The following is a 20,614-nucleotide window of genomic DNA, read 5'->3' on the forward strand; positions in this document are numbered from 1 at the left end:
TATTCATTAGCTCCTAAATACTTATATAACTAATACCTTTTTTGTTTAACACAAAGATGCTAAATCCTTTGTTTTACTGGATGCTGGTGATTTCCTCACCTCAGTAAAATATGACTAATTGCAGCAATTCCTTTTATGTTCTATTTAAAAAGACCTTTAAAAGGTGATAATGTCAACATGAATGTCAAAATGACACACAAGCATCTTACAGAAATGAACGACAGTGAGAAAGGATTCAAGTTTTAGCTGCTGGCAATTAACTGTTCACTTATTAGACCTGAGCACTATTCAGACTTACTTTTCTGATGTCATCTAAAGTGTTGATCTCTGGAGACAAGCCACCGTGTACACACAGGAATTGTTGGTTCATCAGAGCAGCCAAGGGAAGGCAGTCAAAGGCATCCATGCAGGCATCATATACACGTTCTGAATATTTGATTTTACCTTTTAAAGATTAAGATGGTATCAGAAAGTGCCATCGACATTTAAGAGGAAAAAAGAAATATCTCAATCTTGCTCTCACTGCTCTCTTTTGCATTGACGACTGTACCAAAGCTTGCCTCAAGCAAAAAATTCTTTAGGATTATTGTTATTCACTGCTGGAAAAATTCTTCAGATTCTGAGGTGAAACTAATAAAAGTTCTGCTAAGTTTATTATATTTTTCTAAAAAACTGTAAATAAACAATTTAATAAACCATTATAGTCTGCCATGAAATCTATGCAACAAGCCTTAAAAAGTCTGCTGAATGGTTATCATCTACTGCATTATCACTCAATATACTCTCTATGAAGTAATCAGAAGTTTAGCCTGGTCCCTTATAATGAATTATCTACAGAAATGTCATTATGAAATGAACGAGGTGGTACAACAAAGCTGAAATGTTAATTTACCAATACGCATATTAAACTCAGTAAACCATGAAGCCTTTGAGCCAATTAACATTTCCTGTGTCCCCAACGCTAAAAAGGGAACACAGACTTATGACAATAGCTTCAGCTTACAGTGCAACAGAAAAAAAAGCTTCATTGTGCAGGTGAAGGTCTACATCTAATGAGCTTTTATGTGTCACAGTATCCTTTCTGGCAACACAGAAAGGAATTCCTATAAGAAGAGCAAACCAAAAGTTTAAGCCTACTTACAGGGTAAATGTGAAAATGCTATAGTTAAAGGAGGAAAAAAAAAACCCACATAAAAATTCCTTGCATTTTTCTCCTGCTGCAGATGAGACCCGGTGAGATGCCACCTACTCCACCAGCGATCGGGGACCTGTCGCAGAGGTGCTGGCGTGCCAGCAGGTTTCGACTGCCGGGCTGCTGCGTGGGCAGCAAACCGACAGCCGCTGCAAAAAGCAGTGGTAGCACGGGCTGGCCGAGAGCATCCAGGCCCAGATGGCCCTGCAGTAGCCCCGGGCTGCTTCCCAGGCCAGGCTGGCAAGCTGAAGTGCCTCAATACCTGCAGCACCAAGTGAGGACACCCCCGTGTTTGTACGGGTGGTCAGTCACTACCCGCTGCGGGGGGTCTAACCCCTTCCTTTCTCTACCACTGAGACACCCTCTCCAGCCCCTGCAAGATGACTGCCCTCTCGGGGAACAGCGATTACAAATTTAAAATGAATGATAGTTAACATGAAAAGTACATTTAAAATTACTGATGGTAAACCAGTATCAAATACTCACAAAATAACAAATTAAGTTGTTGAAAAAGAAGTTAAGAGGAGAAAGGTTAAGGCAGACTTACATTCTTGCTTAAATGTGAAATACTCTGTTAAATGTCTACATTCATGATTCCCACGAAGTAAAAACAGTGTTTTGGGGTAAAGGATTTTCAAGGCCCACAAGTACAGCACACACTGCGAATCAGAAACAAGAAAGAAAAACATAATTCATAATTAATGACGTAATTCAACCACTTATGTTCCCCTCCACCAAAAAAACTAGCAGAAGAAGAAGTATTCTGTGTGAAACACTTATTTTCAACAGGTGAACTTCACTCTTCAGACATTACATGCAAACATTTCTCTGCACTTCAACCTGGACTGGCTGAAACTAGTATCAGTGTGTTCTGATAAAGTTTTACACTTCTGCTAAGTGGATCTCCCTGTTCAGCCGTGCATTGCCTTCAGTGGCCCCCGCTACCAGAAGTAATTGCTGTGCATCTCTACAATGAAGTGTGCACTCTCCACCTGGCAGGTTAGGCAGAAACCTGCCATGGAAACAATTTCACCGGAAGATCTGCATTTCCTGGCTTAAGGAAAAGTTGCCCTAGAACAATTTAACCCACACTTCAGGAAATACCTCAGCTTCCAGTATTACACAGTTTTTACATGAATGCTTGTTCTTTTTTCACTTAACATTGTTCTGTACAAACAACCGAGAAAAAAAATCCACAAAGCTCTTGGATTAAATAAAGTTACTACAAAGCTTCTATATAGCCTTTTATGTTTCCAGAAGATTTCTATTTGAGATGACATTTCTTCTAGACATGTTTTTAAAGGTAAAAAACAGAAGACTCAGAGAAGTTAATCTCTGCTCAGACCTCTTGAAACCATCTGGTTAAAATAATTGTTTTGAAAACAAAATTGACACAGCAAGGATGCCAAAGCATTATGAGACTCTTGACAAATGAGTAAACTTCCAAACTTCATGGGAGACTTATCCTTTGTGCAGGGTGACCCTGCTCAGGTACCCGGCTGACAAACTCACAGCTCCAAGGAAGCCAATGGAAATAAGACCCATTTATCCCATGAGACGAGCTCACTGTCTGCAAGAATACTGTACAGACCACAACAGGGTCTCAAAACCCATGAGCTAGAAAACTGCCTGCACAGTTTCCCCTCCAACCCTTCCTTAAATATCCATGAAATGCAGAACTGTTGCACAAGAAATGAAAGGTTTTATTATTTACCTTAATAATCAATAGATTGGAAATTTGGAATGTACTCCTAACCAGTTTCTGCTTAGAGCAAAATCAGCATTTTTGTCAATGTAATGCCAGTATGATTCCCTTCTACAATTCAGAACGTCTTGATAAACAGAATAATTACGTTAATCATGTCTCAACATTTTGATTTCTCCTCCCTCATTTGCTATACAATCCTCATCTTAGAAAAAAGAAAAACAAAACGAAAAACAAAAAAGGATGCGATGTTTTTATGTTTGTGCTAAACCTCACTCTATCCACAGATAATTACATAGCAGCAGGGGTTTTATACTACTACTCTTTGTCTTGAATTTATTAACATGTAAACATCTGGATGCTCTGCCTGCACTCCTTAATTTCTGTTCTTCTACTCAGAGGGTCTAGAGCCAGGTAGAAAGAGCAGCAGGTACAGGCAGCATCCTCCAGGACTTGCAAAATTAATTCTCCTTGGAAACACATGGAAGGCCTCCCAGCTCTCACCACCTCTTCCACCTCCCAGGCGCTATTGCCACTGCAGGAAGCGAGAAGAGGCGTCAGAATGCTGGGTAGATCGTGCTGACGTAATCAATCATGAAATTATAGTATTAGGTCACAGGAACTATCTGTTGTGGCCCAAAACAACCACAAATGGTATGCCCAGGGAAGGTTTGCTGGAGTTTGCACAGAGAGAGAAGCTTTGGGTTTGAGGTTTTCACTTCAATGGGGAAGGAAGCCTGCACTTCTCCACATCACCAGCGCAATTCTCTGTCTCTTTGATGATGACTTACTTCTTCATTCCTCCAAAAATTCCTGGAACTTTCCACTTCTTTGAACTTACTGGTTAATGCAAAAATTTGATGAAAATGTTGTGAGACAAGAAGTTTAAAGTGACACCTCCATCCATGCAAGAAAAGTTCCAGCTTTTAAAGTTGTATCGAAGTTACCTTAGAGCATCTAATCCTGCCAAAGCACCTTATAATTTAGAAAATCACAATGATTAGTGCTTAGATGAAGTGTTTTATTAAAAAAAAAAAAAAAAAAGAAAAAGAGGAGTGGTTTACATTTCCCTTATAACTAAGTTTTTCATTTTCATAAAGCCTTGGCAGGATTGAAATGAGCACCAAGTACTTAAAATATCATCCAGATTTGGGAAGCAGGGAAAATGAGGAAAGCTGGAAGTTTTATCTTTTTGGCATTTGGAACTTGCTTATGGGTAGAACTCTTTAGAATTACTTATTATAGATTTATTTTTTTCTTTTTTTCTATGCTTCCTTTGAAGCACTCATGAGAACCAGACCAAGAAGATACAGAGAATCAATGCAGTCCAGGAAGTTCTGTGTTTCCCTGCCACTATTCAAGTACTGGAAGCCCACCATTCACATTTTGTGTTGTTTTCAGTGGTACCATATTAAAGGCTTATTTTGTTCAAATAATTTCTTTAATTTTCTCCCTTTTCTGTTCAATAGTCCAGTGATGCAATATCATAATAGTAAACAAGAACTAATTAGCAGATTTTTTTTCCCCATGCAAGTTAGACAGCAAATATGAGGGTGACAATTTTTCATAGCTTTTCAACTTACACAGTTATTTACATATAAAAAACTTATGTCCAAACAACATATCATGAGCAAACATTCTGGTTTTATTTTGTTTTTTAACTCCACTTTGCATATTGTAATTCTTACTGAAGTCACAATATTTATAATAATTTGCCCTTGCTGAAAATCTGAGCTTACAATCTTCAATAGTTTGGTAATACTGCTTCCCAATAGCAAAATTTTAAATTCTCTTTTTTTCCCCTCCAAATTTTTCATCAAGAACATACTATACATCAGCTCTGCTGCAACTCTATGTAAAATGTGCAGCAGTGACCTTGCGATCTGGACATCTCTAAGGTATTTTTGGCCTGTCTCATTTCATACTATGAAAAAAAAAAGGGGGGGTGGGGGGGGCTACATCTCTTAAATGCCAGCCCTCAAACTGCACCCCTGCTCACTTGCTTAGTGTCATTCAGCTGTTGAAATAGAAGATATGTTAAATTTATAACAAAGAGGTAATCTGCCCAGCTCCCAGCTCCTGTAGTCAAGCTGTTTTCCTGCTGAGGCTCTGGCAGCCTCAGCATCAGGAAAGAAAAAGGTCTGTGCAATTAAGTGCTGTGTAAGCCAAAGGCACATATTTTCAAAATGGACTTGGGATTTAACTCTATTGTTACATGCTGAATTTGAGTCTTTGCACAATTCGACATCTCAGCACCTCCTGAAAAGGAAAACCAAAAGCCCCAGACCTCTTGCAGGCATCCCAAGTTCTGTGCTCAAAACAAGGAACCTTGAAAAACCGCTACAGCTGCCACCAGATTGCAACCACAGCAACACCTGTAACACAGCGCACTCACTTCTGGGTGCTCTTGCACTGATCATGCCAGGAAGAATGAGATGCAGCTCACTCTTAGCTGTCTGGCTTTGTATGGGTAACAAAAGATGAACTCACCCTCCCTCCAAATGACTGATGGCATTGGGCACTCCCCCAGCAGGTGAAATTAAGTGTGAATAAACGCAAGGTAATTCATACTCAAAAGGATCATTTGAGCCATGCGTTGCTAAGGTCTCTACTGATGCTCTGTGAACTGTGGAACAGTATATTGGCATAGCTCCTTCACTCTGTAAATAACACACACCTTACCTAAATATAAAAATTGCATTACTTTAACTTCATTGAAATAATTATACCATCATAGTACCTAGTACAGGTACAGCTTTCTAAAACGGAATAACTATCCCAATGGAAACCACGTACCTTTTTACACACATAACTTCATTCACACTACTGGTATCACTATTTATTAGGGCTTTATTTCAGAGGCAAAGATACATTTCATCTGTAACCACAATACTCACAAGAAATGCAAGTTATTGCCATTTCTGAACTACCATCCCTTGAGCACCGGGGAAGAAAACTCTGAACACTACTAAAAATAAAGAAAAAATTGTATTGTCTTCACTACAACCATGATTCCATTCTTTTTTTTCCCAACTTTCAGGGATCATAAAAGATGATCTCTTCTCTTAAGGCTCTGCTGCAGAACAGGGACAACAAGGTAGCGTTACTTGCATCAACCAGATCGTCACTGACAACTTACAGTCTTTGCCACAACATTTTTGTGAATATGCTCTTATTTTACCTGGGTTTTGTGTTTCTAAAACCAGTGCTCATGTACATACAGGTTACACATTTAAAAACTAAAAAGGCTACTGCTGTGGAAATAGACTTCTCGTGGAGTAACAGTGAATCCATTCCTCGTGGTCAGGGTCTCAGCTGTTTCTAAAATGTTTAAGAATCTCATTCTGATCATTCAGCTTCTGGGTTTTGTTTTTTAGTCTGTGGAATATTCCCAAGCAGCTTTGGGATCTTGTTTTGACACCTGCACAGTACTTTAGCACCTCTAGACTTCAATTATTGCAAGACTCTCTTCTAGCTAGTCTCCCAGATGATTTTATTAGAAGTGATCACCTGCAAAATGTTGCTACTTGCCATATACTCTTTTCTAGTGTTTAGACCACATTACTCCCATTTCAGCCCTTGGAAGGACCTCAAAACGTCTCTAAAAGGAAGGACCTCTTTCTCAACCAAAAAGTGACTAGAAATTTCTTTTTCTTAAATGTTCCTCTAATTCTTATAGCTAATATTTTCTAAAGAGGTATCCAAGTGCTGGTTTCTAGCTCTCCTCTTCGGACCTCGTTTCTTGGTCCCAGCTTTTTTCTCTGGAGATGGGTCCCTCAGAGAGATGGAAGCAGTGCAGGGGAAATGGTGCAAGCGACCTCCAGGGCACCGTCCCATGTTCTCTCCCTGCAGCCAAAAAGGGTTCTTGGCATGTTGGGGACTCACTCCGGGAAGAGCTGGGACAGGACTAGGCAAGCTGCAAGGACGGCCCTGACACAAACAGATGTTCCAGTCTGGAAATCTAATATATACAAAAATAATCTGAATTTGCTGAACTGCTGAATATTCACAGCTCTGAGGAGCACTGCCCAGCAAAAATGAGATCTTACAAGACGCAAGTTTTTGCTCAGAGAACCATATTTGCTACTGTTACATAGTAACAAAAGAAAAGGGCAAGGAAATTTAGGATAATTAAGGTACGAGGATTTTCTTTGCTCTGAGAGAAGTGAAAAAAACAATTGACTTCACCAGTAAACTATTCCTGACGAGCCAAAACTATTTTAAATCAAGCTGTTTATTGGGAAACATTAACACACTAGACCAATGGAGGAAACTGAAAGGTATTTATTCTTCCAATAAAGTCCTAGAAGGTGCACGGAGACTTGAGAGATAACAAACACATGGCTTCACCAGCATTCACTTCACCCACAGTTTACAAACACAGATTTATTTATGTGTAATTCTTTTCTTGGGAGAGACCAGTTAATAATTTCAAACAGTTCACTGAGTTCAGAAGCATCTCAAGTGCCAGATGCTTTTTTAATTGATGCAAGGTCTGATGGTCAAATTCCAGACTCACTCTAAACACCTCACTTTGTTTTTGCTAGAAATACCACGAAACCAGTTTCTCCTTCTGGAATTCCAGTCTTTGCATTCAGGAAATGAAGATGTACAAATGTTTTGAACCTTAAAACACAAATCCAGTTTTGTTCATTTTGAATGTTGGTTTAATTCTCCATATCTAAACTATCTGTTCTGTCAAAAATGATCAGTATGTACCTTATGATATTCAATTGACATTTAAGCTTGTATGTTTTTATGTGGGATTGAGCAGGAGAACAATTCCAACAGTTCATTTACATAATATTATTAATTCATTATAGTCAGTATTTACACTGATTGTAATTTTTCCAAGACTGTGATGAGAAGCAGTCTATATGTATACTCCCCCCTACACCACATGGCATTTATGTCTGCCTTTCAAAAGAGAGTTTTCAGTCTCAGGTAGAGATTAGTCATTCTTCCTTACAGCCTGTTCCTGCAGAAGCACTTATGCTCTAACTATTCTTTGGATTTAAAAATAGCCCTCTGTTTTTACCATTTGGGTTTCTTTTCTCCATGACCATAAAACTTGTTTGAAAGCAAGAACTGAGGGGTTTCTACTCTGGAGTCAAAACCCTGGAACAGTACACAAGCACAACAGGGAAATGTTATCAGTTATGGAGCCGAGGAAACAAGTGCACCGTATCAGATATTGCAACTTGCAGAAATTTGTTATTCTAAGTGAAGAAATGCTCAGGGTCTGCCAAAAGATCAAATGGAAAAGAGAGTGCAACTACAGGATAAAGATTTGATCTGTGCCGAAAAATCTCGTCTCATCCTATCTACAATTTTGACATTTTTTGTTTTACCCGTTGTAATTCCTTTATTAGTCTCTTATCCTGTGACACCTTGCTTAGAACTAATTTTAAAGACACGCATCCACCCCACCACCCTTCAAACAGTGGAGCTAACTCTGGTAAAAATGGAGCACACACGTGAAGAATTGAGCCCCAAGATCAAAAGCTCCAAGGGGCAAGGACTGTCATTTCTGCTGAGTGCTTTATACGAATGCTTTTCTCTTTCCCTCTGCATTATCAAATGCCTTCCACCTACCTTATGCAATTTCTTCCTCTGTTCTTAATGATAATAGCTTACATTATATAGTACCTTTCATCCAGAAGAATCCCAAATGCTTTGCAGCCCACAGACAAGGATTATCTCGCCCACTACCAGAACTCATCTAAGTCTAGGCTCAATGGTGTCACTTTTACGCTAGATATCACACAGCAATCGAATGGATTTTTTTTTTAAAGCTTATATTACTCGTGATTAGTACCTTGGACCAGCTAGTTAATTCTTTTGGAAAGACCCCAGAACTGCAATAGTCTCATGTCTACATAGCAGAAAGAGGAGCCAAAAGATCGATGGAGTAAAGATCACAGTGTGACTGACGTGGTAGAAATATGCATTGAGATCAGGCTAGGACTGTTGACCATCACGACTTCTCCAGCACAAAGTACTGGCAAGAGCTGGTGCCTGCTAGACGTGCTCAGGGCCCCTTCTCCACCAAAAGCATCCGCCTCTTAACATGCCAAGTTGCATTCTTCCCCATTTTCCTTTCCTTGTCACTACTTATTGTGCTGAGGTCATGCTTGAATGCATAGCTCTTCACCCAAATACACTTATGAAACAGAAACCTGCCTTTCCTTTCAAAGATATTCTTTAATCAAGGTGACAGGTGGGGAGAATCAGTTATGTGACCAAAAAAGTAGTAATTTGAGAACCTTGCATACAGAAAAGAATAATATAAGCGACAGCTCAGATATTTCCTTGGCGCTAGCAGAAGCCAGTGCTGCTTCCAGTGAAAAAGTAGTGTTCCAGAATGGAAGAACTAAATTCAGAATATAATTTGCTAAATATGTATGTGCAGGTTGCTAAATGAGTAATTTTAAGGGGCTTATTCCCCACCCATAAGCTATTTTGCTTTGTGTTATATGGCCTGCTATTGTCTTTAATCAGTAATAGCCCTGGAGAAGAGTTTGGCAAACTATCAGACAAGCATTTGAAAGCTGAAGCAAATCCACTTGTTCTATTTCTTATATTAAAAACACATAGAAATGAAGACAAAACTCTCCTCTTCCAGATACAACTTGGCTTGGTCAAAGTCTACAGGAGATACAAACTAGGTTATCACAACTGAAAAATGGTGGTTCAAGATTGAGCTGCACAACAGTTTAAGCCTGTGAAGCCACCCCCCCACCCCCAACCTTCCCCAAGCGATCCAGCATGGTAATCCACACAGTGATGATTTAGGTCACAGCTCACCGTGGATCAGAGAAGGGAGGAAGCAGGCATACGTGGCTCAAAAAAATAATGATCAAAGTGCTGACTTCAGTATGAGACTAAATCCTAACTATATTGATTTTTGGAAGGTGGGCGAAAGAACCTTGCAATTCTTAAGTTCTTAGAGCATTTGCACTTGGAACAGCATATTTCTATTTGTAAAATGTGCCACCTCCCAAGGATTCCGTTAACATTTTAAATTAAGTTTTGAAGTGAACTAATAAAGCAAAAGTAGTTTTACAGAATTTTATTTTAAAGAAACTTCTCTTCATACTATAAATATAAAACTGGCAAGATGATCAATTTTACAAAAACATTATAAATAACTCAGCTGTTTGGGATTACATATTTTTATATCAACATGGCTACAGTGTACTAGAGTTGTGGTATGAAGAATGAAACGGCAGTATATGCATTCTCACATGCTGCCATCTTATCTAGTCACAGACACACAAGGTATTCTCCCTTGACTCAGAGGGTGTTAAAGTCTAAACGTTTCAGAGAAAGGAGTCAAGCTGTTGCTCAAAAGCTGCTGCAAGGGTTTCTGACTGACCATTCAGTGACTAGATCAACTATGACCTGGATGATCAAATCCAGATTAGGTTTTATTTGATAATTGGGCACCTCATCTGTCAGTTTGCATAACCACGCAGCAACAGAGAAAAGAAGGAAAAAGCCAGTTTGTTTTATGAGCACTGGACAAAGGATTTGTGCTTGGTATTTGACTCGCTTCTAGTCAAAGGTGGGCAGGCTGGACAGGACACCATTTCCTTCACTAGCCAGCTAAAGATGCTGTCATTTGACCTCCACATTCTACAACTTGATACTGGAGTCTGCACCAGGTCTCAGCACCTTCAACACAGCACATGTGCATCACTTCTCTGTGGATTCAAGTGCTGCATCAAAAGCCAGGAATCACACACTCCTGCATGCCATATCTAAACAGAACTCATTCATTCTCTCCAGCACAGCATGTTATCTGCTGGCTTTTTGTCCCATTTACTCCCTATCTAGTCTTTGCATTTTCAAAAATTTTGCATCCAAGAGACTCAGATCAGACAAGGCTAAAAGTCAAACTAAACTATGAGGTGTTCCTGTAGTTTTTCTGCTATGTCTCTTTTCTAATAGCTCATTTCTATTCATCCTATTTAGCTTGCGAAAGCTTCAGAGCAGACTGCCTTCTGTGCTATATTTGGATGGCCACTAGTTAGCACCAATGTCCATTCTCCATCAGCTTTCCAGCACAGATATGGTGGGATTTTCCTGGATACCAAGCAACCTCTATGAAAACACCAACAGTGACATTAATGTGGACTTCTTTTGCTCACAAGTGGTATCTTCAAAGAGCTTCAGTATTCCCAAACTGGTTAAATTACAATGCTAAATACACACAATGGGCTGCAAGCAGTTTTTCAGCCAAAAATAGAAATAAGAAACTTACTTCAATGCTGAAGTACCCTCTGTCCACGTAGTCCCCCAGGAAGAGATACCGCGTGTTGGCAGGAGAACCTCCCACTTCAAACAGTTTCATCAAGTCAAAGAACTGACCATGAATGTCTCCACAAACTGAAAGAGAAAAAGAGTAATATTCAGATTCACCATGCGAAGATCATCTTAGGCACATGCATTCTGAAGTCACTGTTATGACAATTTTGTGCATCATCCTCTAGTTAAACAACTAGTGAGAGCTGGCAGCTGCTCAGCAGAACCTGGTTTTTTATGATGTGCATCCCTATATGCGTGTGCAAAAGGCTACCAATTAATTAAAGGAGAGCCATGAGGCAAATTTGACCTATAATTATTTTCATAGGTATCTGTCCATTCCTCCTACTGCCCAGCAGAGCACATAATACTGGCAATAGTAGTAAGACAAACCAAAGTAATCCTGAAAAAGAGAACATGTTCAGGCAAGGGTATTCTTTCTTTCGACATCACTCTTCTATTTCTCCTAGTCTTAAACCCAGACAAATACCAGCAGGCTTTCCATAACATGCAAAGCATGCCTGTCCTGTGTATGCCACTGGTTAAACTGACAAATTTCTGACTTCTGGTTTCTGTATAGAAAAATGGCCTGCTTGCTTTCCCAAAGCATGTCTTACATGATAGGACACTGATTTTTCATGCTTTAACCTCTACTACTCTATTTAACCTCATACAATTATGATTCGTTTCACTTCATTGCAATGAAGTCAATCTAACAAGTGGCTTCTAAAAAGACCATCTCCCAATAAACACGACAGAGAGAGCACAAGTGATGTGCAGCCGGGGCTAAGTAGGGATGCCTCTTTTTGTGCCCTAGAGTTAGGAGATCAGCTCAGCTATCTTGTGAAATTGCAAACTCCGTGGTGCGTGATTTTAAGCATCTGCAGGAAGGCAGGCAACGCTTTTGGAGGCCCCCATGGAAGCTTAACTAACAGTGCTGTGCCAAAACTTGCTTCCTTTTGCCTTGCTTTGTTTGCTCTACCTAAGGGAGGGGGAGAAGCCCGCAGTTTGGGGCCAAGCCCAGACCTGTACTGGCAGTGATCCTTAAAGAAAATGTTAACGGCCTTGACTGTTACTGAGGTCAGTTTAGACTGGTTCTCCCTTCAATGACCAAAAAGAAAAAAAATAAAAATCCGATTTGCAAACTGGAAGGATGATTATGGAGAAACTGAATAAACCAAGGGCCCAAGATAGACCTTATCTTGCAACAGCAGCACAGCTTCTTATTTACTGCTAACACTAAATTCAGAAGACTTCAGATGCTCTCTCTGATGTCATGGTTCAAGCTTTTGTATTCAAGCAGTGCTCTCATTTGAGCTTTCATCTGGAAGTTTATACAGAGGTCTTGTTCTATCCGAGATAAACAAACCTTACATTTATTGCATGCCATGGAGAAGCTGAAGTCACGTCTCCACATAGATATAAAAGGACTACATAGAACAGCTGTAATGCCAAATCCAAAGTCGCAGTGCAAACGGTGTTCATATGTTATTGTCTTTCATCTCAGTCCAGTGTCACATTGTATTTTTTACTTGCATCACTTTGAACGTATACACTAACAATAGGATCAATATAATATTGTCATTCTATCAAAAAACTAAAAAAACCCCAACCCCCAAATCCCCACCCAAATCAAAACCAACCAAACAACCCCCGCTCGGGCAAAGAAAAAAACCACTGATGTCCCAGTTACTGCTGTCATGAATATTTATGTGAAATTGGTGACACAATTCATGAGCACTGGCTAGCTGAGCATCCTTCTGTGATAGTAACAGGGCATTTTCCACAAAAAATAGCATATAGTACTCTTATCACCACTGTGTTACACTGTATAATCTCTTTTTCCTAGTTGATTCCCTCTCCCCAAGAGTTTTAGAGGACAACATTCATGTTGAAAGACACCAACAGTTATAATTTCTATCTAAGAATAATATATCATTAATTATGCAAAATAAATATTATTTAAATCCTCAAGTGGTATAACACCACCCCTCTTTCTGTAAAAAAAAAAAAAAAAAAAAAAAGTACCCCAAATGAAATTTTTTGATAGCATTTTTATTTGAACACGCTGATCTACCAAACCAATATACACTGCTTGACTGTACTCCTCTGCATGGACACTGTGGGAAGATTAAGAACACGTGTCGCATATTGATGGCCAAGCAATCTGCTCTCCTAACTTCCAGCAGAAAAGCTTTTAGTTATATAACTGTACAGCTCTACCAATTATCACCCACCCCCATTTGCTTCAACTGCAAAAACTGAAGTTGAACAAGGCTGAAAGATTTTTAAATGGATTTAACTTTTGCTCTTTCACTAAAGCACAAAGAAACAAGATTTTTTTTTTAATTTCCTTTTTTGTTTTTTTGTTTGTTTGTTATGCAGACATGTGTGAACAGGAAAATACATTGAGGCCATTACAGAGAAACCAAGAAGGTTAGAGAGCTTTCTCCAAGTAGGTGTATGCCCATGAATTTGTCACAAGTCCGAAAAGCAGAGAGCAAACCAATGAAGAGGACAGAAATAAGAAGTGCAGAGCCCTACAATCCCATGACTTGCAAAATTCTGGACTTGAGAATCGATACTCAATGGATATTCCAGTCACTCTGCACACAGGAGCCTACTCTTTTCATACCGGACAACAGATGCAGAAACATATCCAGACCAAAAAAAAAAACCACAACCATAAAAAAAGGAAAGCTAAAAAGCCCTCAGACCCAACCCTACCAAGCAATTAAAGTGGTTCCAAAAGAGAAGCTTAAAATCAGCAGGTAAAAGCAGTGGGAGGAAGAGAAGACACTCAAAATTAAGCGTTAACATTGAGATTTAATTTATTATGGTCAGATCCCGAAATTCCTACTGAAAAACCACAATGTTGCATATGGTTAATCCAATTAGTATTTTCCTGGAATAGCTTGGAATAGCTTAAGGATCTTATACTTTCCAGGTTTGTGTGTATAAACCTGAAATGTCCTTACAACATAAAGCCTGTGTACTCACATTCTGATGGGTAGCCTTGTTTACAAATAAATTAAAGGACAATTTTGCATGTATACAGTACTATACTACATTTGTAGTTTGAAAGCAACTGCTTCTAAACCTATAGTTCTGCCACCCTTCTTTTCCAACCATTATGAATCTCTAAACTGGAAGATTTCCCAGGCAGCCAGATCAATGCTTTATCTTTCATTAGGTGGCAGCAGAAGAGATCCAGCATTATATTTCCATTCATAAAAGCAGAAACATCCATAAGCAAATAACTCTGCCATAACCTTCATGTCTTGTCTTGCAGCTTCCCATCACTAACAAAGAGCCTTGCAGCACTGTCCCACCAAAAGCCCACAGGAGAGGTTCCACGTCCACTCCATGCTGCCTCTATAAAACTCTTTTAAATTCACTACCTTCCCCCTTCATGTTTACAGAAAAAAATTTTGAAAGCACACTAATTATTATACATTCATGTTTACTCTTGTACAAGCATCACCATTGGATCTGTCATTTGTTTTAATTTTGCCAAAAATGTCCTTTTTTATACTTGAGCAGGCCCTCTTTTGGTACTGGAGCACTTGCTATTGACCAATGCATTCAATGACATATGAACATTTTTCCATCAAACAGCAGCAAAATACAACCCAGCACAGTGAAGCAGGAAATTCAATTCTTAATAAAGATCTTCAGGATCAACGTCCTTACGGATTTAAAGTATGAACACAGGAAACATAAAACACAGCTTGTATACATGTGGGATTAACATTAAAAGCAGCTGTGTTCACACTAAACAAATTTATCAAAAGAAGGAATGGTGGGTGGTACATCTTCTATTAGAAATTCACATATTTTCCTATATTACTGGTTTCCCAAAAGTGCCATCAAGTCATGGCCTTTTTAGACTCATCAATTTATGATAACTAAATAATCTGACAGCATATTTGTTTTACCTAAAAAGACTGCTTAATTTATCTAGTGCTTTTCAACTTCCTTTATATCCTTAAATTTCTACGTAAAGAATTTTTTTAAGCTGTTTTAAACTCATCTCCTACTGAATTCATTGCTGCAGTCAGAAGGTTTAAGAAACACTGGTTGTTTGTGGACTCCTTAGAAATTTATCTCTGTTGAGGAAGTTTTCAGGGAAGACATGGGCCCCTCCAAAAGATTCACGGGACTGCCCATGCAATTACTGAGAAATCATGTTTCTGAGCAGCTTTTCCTACTTGTTATGAAGGTGTGCTGGTTTAAGCTGGGACAGAGTTAATTTTCTTCGTAGTAGCTAATATGGGGCTATGCTTTGAATATGTCCTGGAAACAGTGTTGATATCACAGGGATGTTTTCATTACTGCTGAGCAGTACTCACGCAGAGCCAAGGCCTTTTCTGCCTCTCACCCCACCCCGCCAGGGAGGAGGCTGGGGGGGCACAAGAAGTTGGGAGGGGACACAGCTGGGACAGCTGACCCCAACTGACCACAGGGATATCCCAGACCATATGACATTGTGCTCAGCAGAAAAAGCTGGGGGAAGACGGAGGAAGGGGGGGATGTTCAGAGCGATGGCGTTTGTCTTCCCAAGTAACCGTTCCGCATGATGGAGCCCTGCTTTCCTGGAGATGGCTGAACACCTGCCTGCCCATGGGAAGTGGTGAATGAATTCCTTGTTTTGCTTTGCTTGCATGCACGGCTTTTGCTTTACCTATTAAACTGTCTTTATCTCAGCCCACGAGTTTTCTCACTTTTACTCTTCTAATTTTCTCCCCCATACTACACTAGAGGGGAGTGAGTGAGCGGCTGTATAGGTCTTAGTTGCCGGCTGGGGTTAAACTATCACAGATGGGTACTTTGATCCACTACACCATCTTACTCTATAGTACTAGAACTTTCCCCATGTGACTGTCTATAAAATACCATTTTATTATAAAAATAGAAATTGGACATGGGGGAGACAAGGCAGAATTTTTTTTCATTTTTTTTTATTTTTAGAAATTGTCATCCTAATACAAAATCAGTTATGTTTCTGATGGCTTCACTGCAAGGTTATCCCTCTGATTTATGTCAAAGGAACAAGCAATATTGAAACAGGAACCATTAAGTTCCAAGTTGTACTAGTAGTGAAGGAAACCCAAAGCTCAGCAGTGGTATTGCCAGCCTATTTACAGAAGACAAAGCAGTAGAACAATGATTTAGATTGCAATGATTATTGGCACAAACAAAAAGTCTGACAACGCTCTTCAGATACCTTCCTTCAGATAACTATATGCTCTTCACTACATACAAGCTCAGTCCAGAGATTATTCTGTATGGTTTCCCACTCCAGATGGATATTAAGAACAAAATTTATATTCCCAATACATTAAACACTGTCAATTCAAATTTTTTCTATCTGCAACAGTTTGGCTATGCTGCACTTATTTTCTCATTTAACATGTCTATAGTTAAATGGTGTAATATTACAGTCTGATAGTAAAACACCATCAATGTTTCAAGTGAATTTACATTCCATGTATTACAAGATTATATTCCCATCTTCAGATGTCATCAGGGATTAGGAGCAGATATGCAACACTCCAGCATCAGCTTCAGAAGCAACATCTGCAAACTCATACATGTATGACAATTAATAAGAATGAAGCAAAGACACCTTTTAAAGAAGAAACTAACACTGTGTAGGTAATATTATCCATCGCTTGACAACTTGTTCTTTACATTCACTGAGCTAGGGATGTCTTTGCTCTAAGCTCCAAGATATCGTGCTTCAGCAAAGCAGCATGCAATATTTCAAAACTTAAGGGAGAAAAACACCCTATTGAGTTACACTGCAGAATGCAGACTGCAAATAGCAAAGGGGTTTGCTTTGTACAATGTTTGGTAAGCGTTTAGCTGCTTACCATTCCACTAGTTATCCCATGCTTCCAAGAGCTTACTGTTTTCCAGGGACACCTGATACTTACAAAGCTTTACTGACAAAGGGACGAGTGCACCGTGTAAACCTGCATGTCTCTGAGCTGTGGATGCTCATTTGTCTAGGTCTACAGGATAAGATGCTAAAGAGGCTGCATATCCCAATGAGAATTATGTCCCAAACATTTCTCCAGGGAAGTAGTATGAAGCAATGAAAAGTTACCAAAGGCTGAATGAAGAAGCCAAGTGAGGAAGGAGTACTTACAAGCAACAGTGGACACACAAATGCGAAGCAGAAACTATACAAACTTCTCTAGCTGAGGAGTAAAAGACTGAGCTTCCTTAGCCAGCTGATAAATATGAGGGAAAACACCTGCAAGAGCTATATGCATGAAATTCTCAGGTGCTTTAAGAAAAACTACTGCATTGCTCCTGAAGGGCTCAACTATTAACCAGATGGCCCTCATTTTCCCCAAGATTTAAGAACCAAGTCCCATATAAGAGTCACAAGTCTTTGATTACACAATCTTTGAGCTTGAATGAGCTTTGTTTCCAAGTGTACGTGTTTCTGAGGAACATTATATATTGCCACAGCAATATGAAAAGTTAAAAATGCCACAGGTTTCTTCCATGTTTGGTGTTTTTTTTTGTTTGGGGTTTTTTGTTTTGTTTGTTGTTCTTTTTTTTTTAAATCACTAAAGATTGAGCAATTTTCTTCCTTACTTTTTGGAGAACAAGGAGGAAGGAGAAGTACCAAATAAAAGAAGAAACTCCAAATTTTTTTATTTGTAGCTGCTCACTAAAGCACTACTTGAGACAATGAACTCAGTGGTTAAGTTACATATATTGTTTTAGAGTCATACAGTTCTGTTTCTTTTTACAAGATGTTTAAAAAACTTGCAGACTTCATTACTTAGTCAGAATCATTTAGACAGCTCACTAGGTAACTTATCATCCTAAGAAAACATTTACTAGACTCAATGGGCTTTCATATGAATGTTTGTTATATTAAGTGTATTGAACAACACAACTCTATTTCCAAAAGAAGCATGATCTCATTCATATTCATATCTGGTTATCTAACATGATTACAATAGGCTTTCTTCTATCTTTTCCTTTCAATCACTGCATGCAAATTGATGAGTTTATACTACCAGAGTGAACTGGCATTAACAAAAAACTGTAATTACATATTTTCATAAAGAGGCCTGCTTCACTAAAGATAAAGCCAGAAACCATTAGCCATACAGGTACAGCAAAGGAAACTGCAAATGGACCATCAACACCACATTTGACAATGTTGTTCGGTTGCCACTTTCCCTCTTTGTACTGAGGGGGAAAAAAAAAAAAAAGAAGCAGCATTTTGGGAAAAGTTGTTTTCCGTGTAACACAGGAGGACACTATAATGTGTTCTGCTCTGCCAACACTTGAAACACTAGTGTCTGTAAAGATCAACCCACGCTCATTCCTTGTAATAGGAGTTAGTTTTCTCCCACCATCCCCTGAAGGCTAGAACAAATTAATGACACTTGATTTGAAGAGGTAGAGTGAAAACGAGTGGGGAATGGAATACATCACATCAGAAAAGACCTTCAGGACATCAGTCATTAATATTCTCTGGTGAAGGAGGAAGCAAAAAAACCCGTAAACCATGTGGCAGCAAATCCTTCAAGACGTTAAGGCTACAAAAATATCTTCAGCACAAAGTTTTTAAAAATAGCTCCACAAAATTACTTTTTTGTATCACAAAATTATTTGCAGTGTCTCAAAACAAAGTAAAACCCATGTACATAAGCCTGGCCAGCAGAGGAGCACCTTTGTATATGTAAGTGAGAGCAGAAACAACAGAGTCTCAGGAAACAGCCTCTACCAAGTACTGTAGAACCTACACAAGCAGGGAAAAATCCCTTACCTCCACGCTCCTACCCTAGCTGAATTTTTCAGGAGAGTAAGTAGGTATCACAGCAGTGGGGTGCCATATGAAAACTTTCAATTCCAGGTCAAAGTAACATAGCAGAGTTGTAGCAGAAAGGGCATGGTGATCTAGTGCACATTTTACAGAATTTTTCCAGGATCAACAGGGAAAGGTGCACTCATCACATATACCAGAAGATGCTGAATCAGGTCACGGGGAGAGAAAAAACCGGGATGGGATTAGAACAGCATTCACTCCCATGCACATCAAAGAAACAACTGGCTCTTCCCCTACCAGTTCAGCACTGCCCTTGAGCATCCTACACAGCAAATGGAAAAGCAGATGCACCATTATTATCTCCTGTTAATGCACCCTCAGTATCAGGAGCAATGCTTATTCTGCAAATAACCCCCATCAGAAGGTTTACTTGTGAGGAAAGTGCTTCACTGGTGTATGGGTCAGGATTTCCAGCTCATATCCTTAGATAAAGGCTATTTATAGCAATAGGGAAATCTTATCCTCAGTTTTACAGATGTAAAAAACAAAGGCCTGAGGAAGTTTAATAATTTATAAGGTCAAGAGTTTGGTCAGTGGGAAGGCAGGGATAGCCAGAGAAGGAACAACACATCCTGACATTGCTCCATCCAATTCAACACACCAGAAGAAGAGAGCCCTTTCAATGAGGAAGGAAGGTCCTGCACAAGAAGCAGGCACACCCTGGCTATACACACAGTGCTCCAAACGAAATGTAGGGAAGGTGAAACTAGGCAAAATGGGAAAAGGGCTTTTGAAGAGGAGAAGCTCAAATATGCTCAGCTCTGTAGAAAAAAGAAGCATAAAATTCAAAGCTGTGTTTTATTCTGGGAATAGCTTTTATTTGCATAGATTAGACCGTAATATTGTCCATCTATAACATACAGGTCCATTATTAAAATTACTCACATCTTTCTCACTAATCTGGTTGAAGAGAGTTCTCTTAGTTTTTTTGTATACAATATTTTTCCAGAGTCAGCAAGTTGCCATTAGAAGTAGTTTGTAGCTGGTCCTTCACAATTTAATGTGATAATTTTCATTGATGATTTAATTCAACTCTTAGGATCAGGTTTCTTTACAAATAGTATTTCTCTCAGCAGCGCAAATCCCAGCCCCAGTAAAGTTAAAACAAAGGCAGTGGTATTACACGGATATAGTGATAGTTATATAAAGCCCAAAGAAGCCCTCAGTATTTACAAGGGCTTGATGGATAGTATCCTTGTTTGCACTTCTTACTTTAGAATTTTAGAGCAGTATTACCCTAGCAGACTGCAATCCAATTACTTTCCATGCACCCAACAATGTACAAGATTTTATGGGTAGCAGCAGTAGCATGTCAAGCTTCAGTATATGAATGCCTAGCATCTAAAACCCCAACCACAAAAACCAGACGTTCATGTTGGCTTGTATTATGTTTTGTCCATTTTCACCTGAGGATAACATTTGTTGTCACAGTTTCCTCATTCTGTGCCATCGCAGACCTGCTTTATGTTCCATACCAACCCCACTCAGTGTTTTATTAAGACTCAGAAGCATTACTCTCTGACAAAAAGCATCCTCCTTCCTTCAGCAC

At 39.2% G+C, this 20,614-nt stretch overlaps 1 protein-coding gene across 5 annotated transcripts in view; it reads right to left on the reverse strand.

Moving 5' to 3' along the window:
- Positions 1-20,614, reverse strand: part of PPP3CA (protein phosphatase 3 catalytic subunit alpha) — a 205,985-nt gene that overhangs the window by 47,672 nt on the left and 137,699 nt on the right. For all 5 annotated transcript variants that reach the window (XM_075031837.1, XM_075031828.1, XM_075031841.1 and 2 more), the window contains exons 3-5: positions 11,164-11,288; positions 1,740-1,851; positions 299-444 (exon numbers count right to left, since the gene is read on the reverse strand). In XM_075031837.1, coding sequence (XP_074887938.1) covers positions 299-444; positions 1,740-1,851; positions 11,164-11,288 — 383 coding nt within the window. The remainder of the gene's footprint in view (positions 1-298; positions 445-1,739; positions 1,852-11,163; positions 11,289-20,614) is intronic.

This window comes from Buteo buteo, chromosome 1 (genome assembly GCF_964188355.1).
Source record: "Buteo buteo chromosome 1, bButBut1.hap1.1, whole genome shotgun sequence".
Lineage (NCBI taxonomy): Eukaryota > Metazoa > Chordata > Aves > Accipitriformes > Accipitridae > Buteo > Buteo buteo.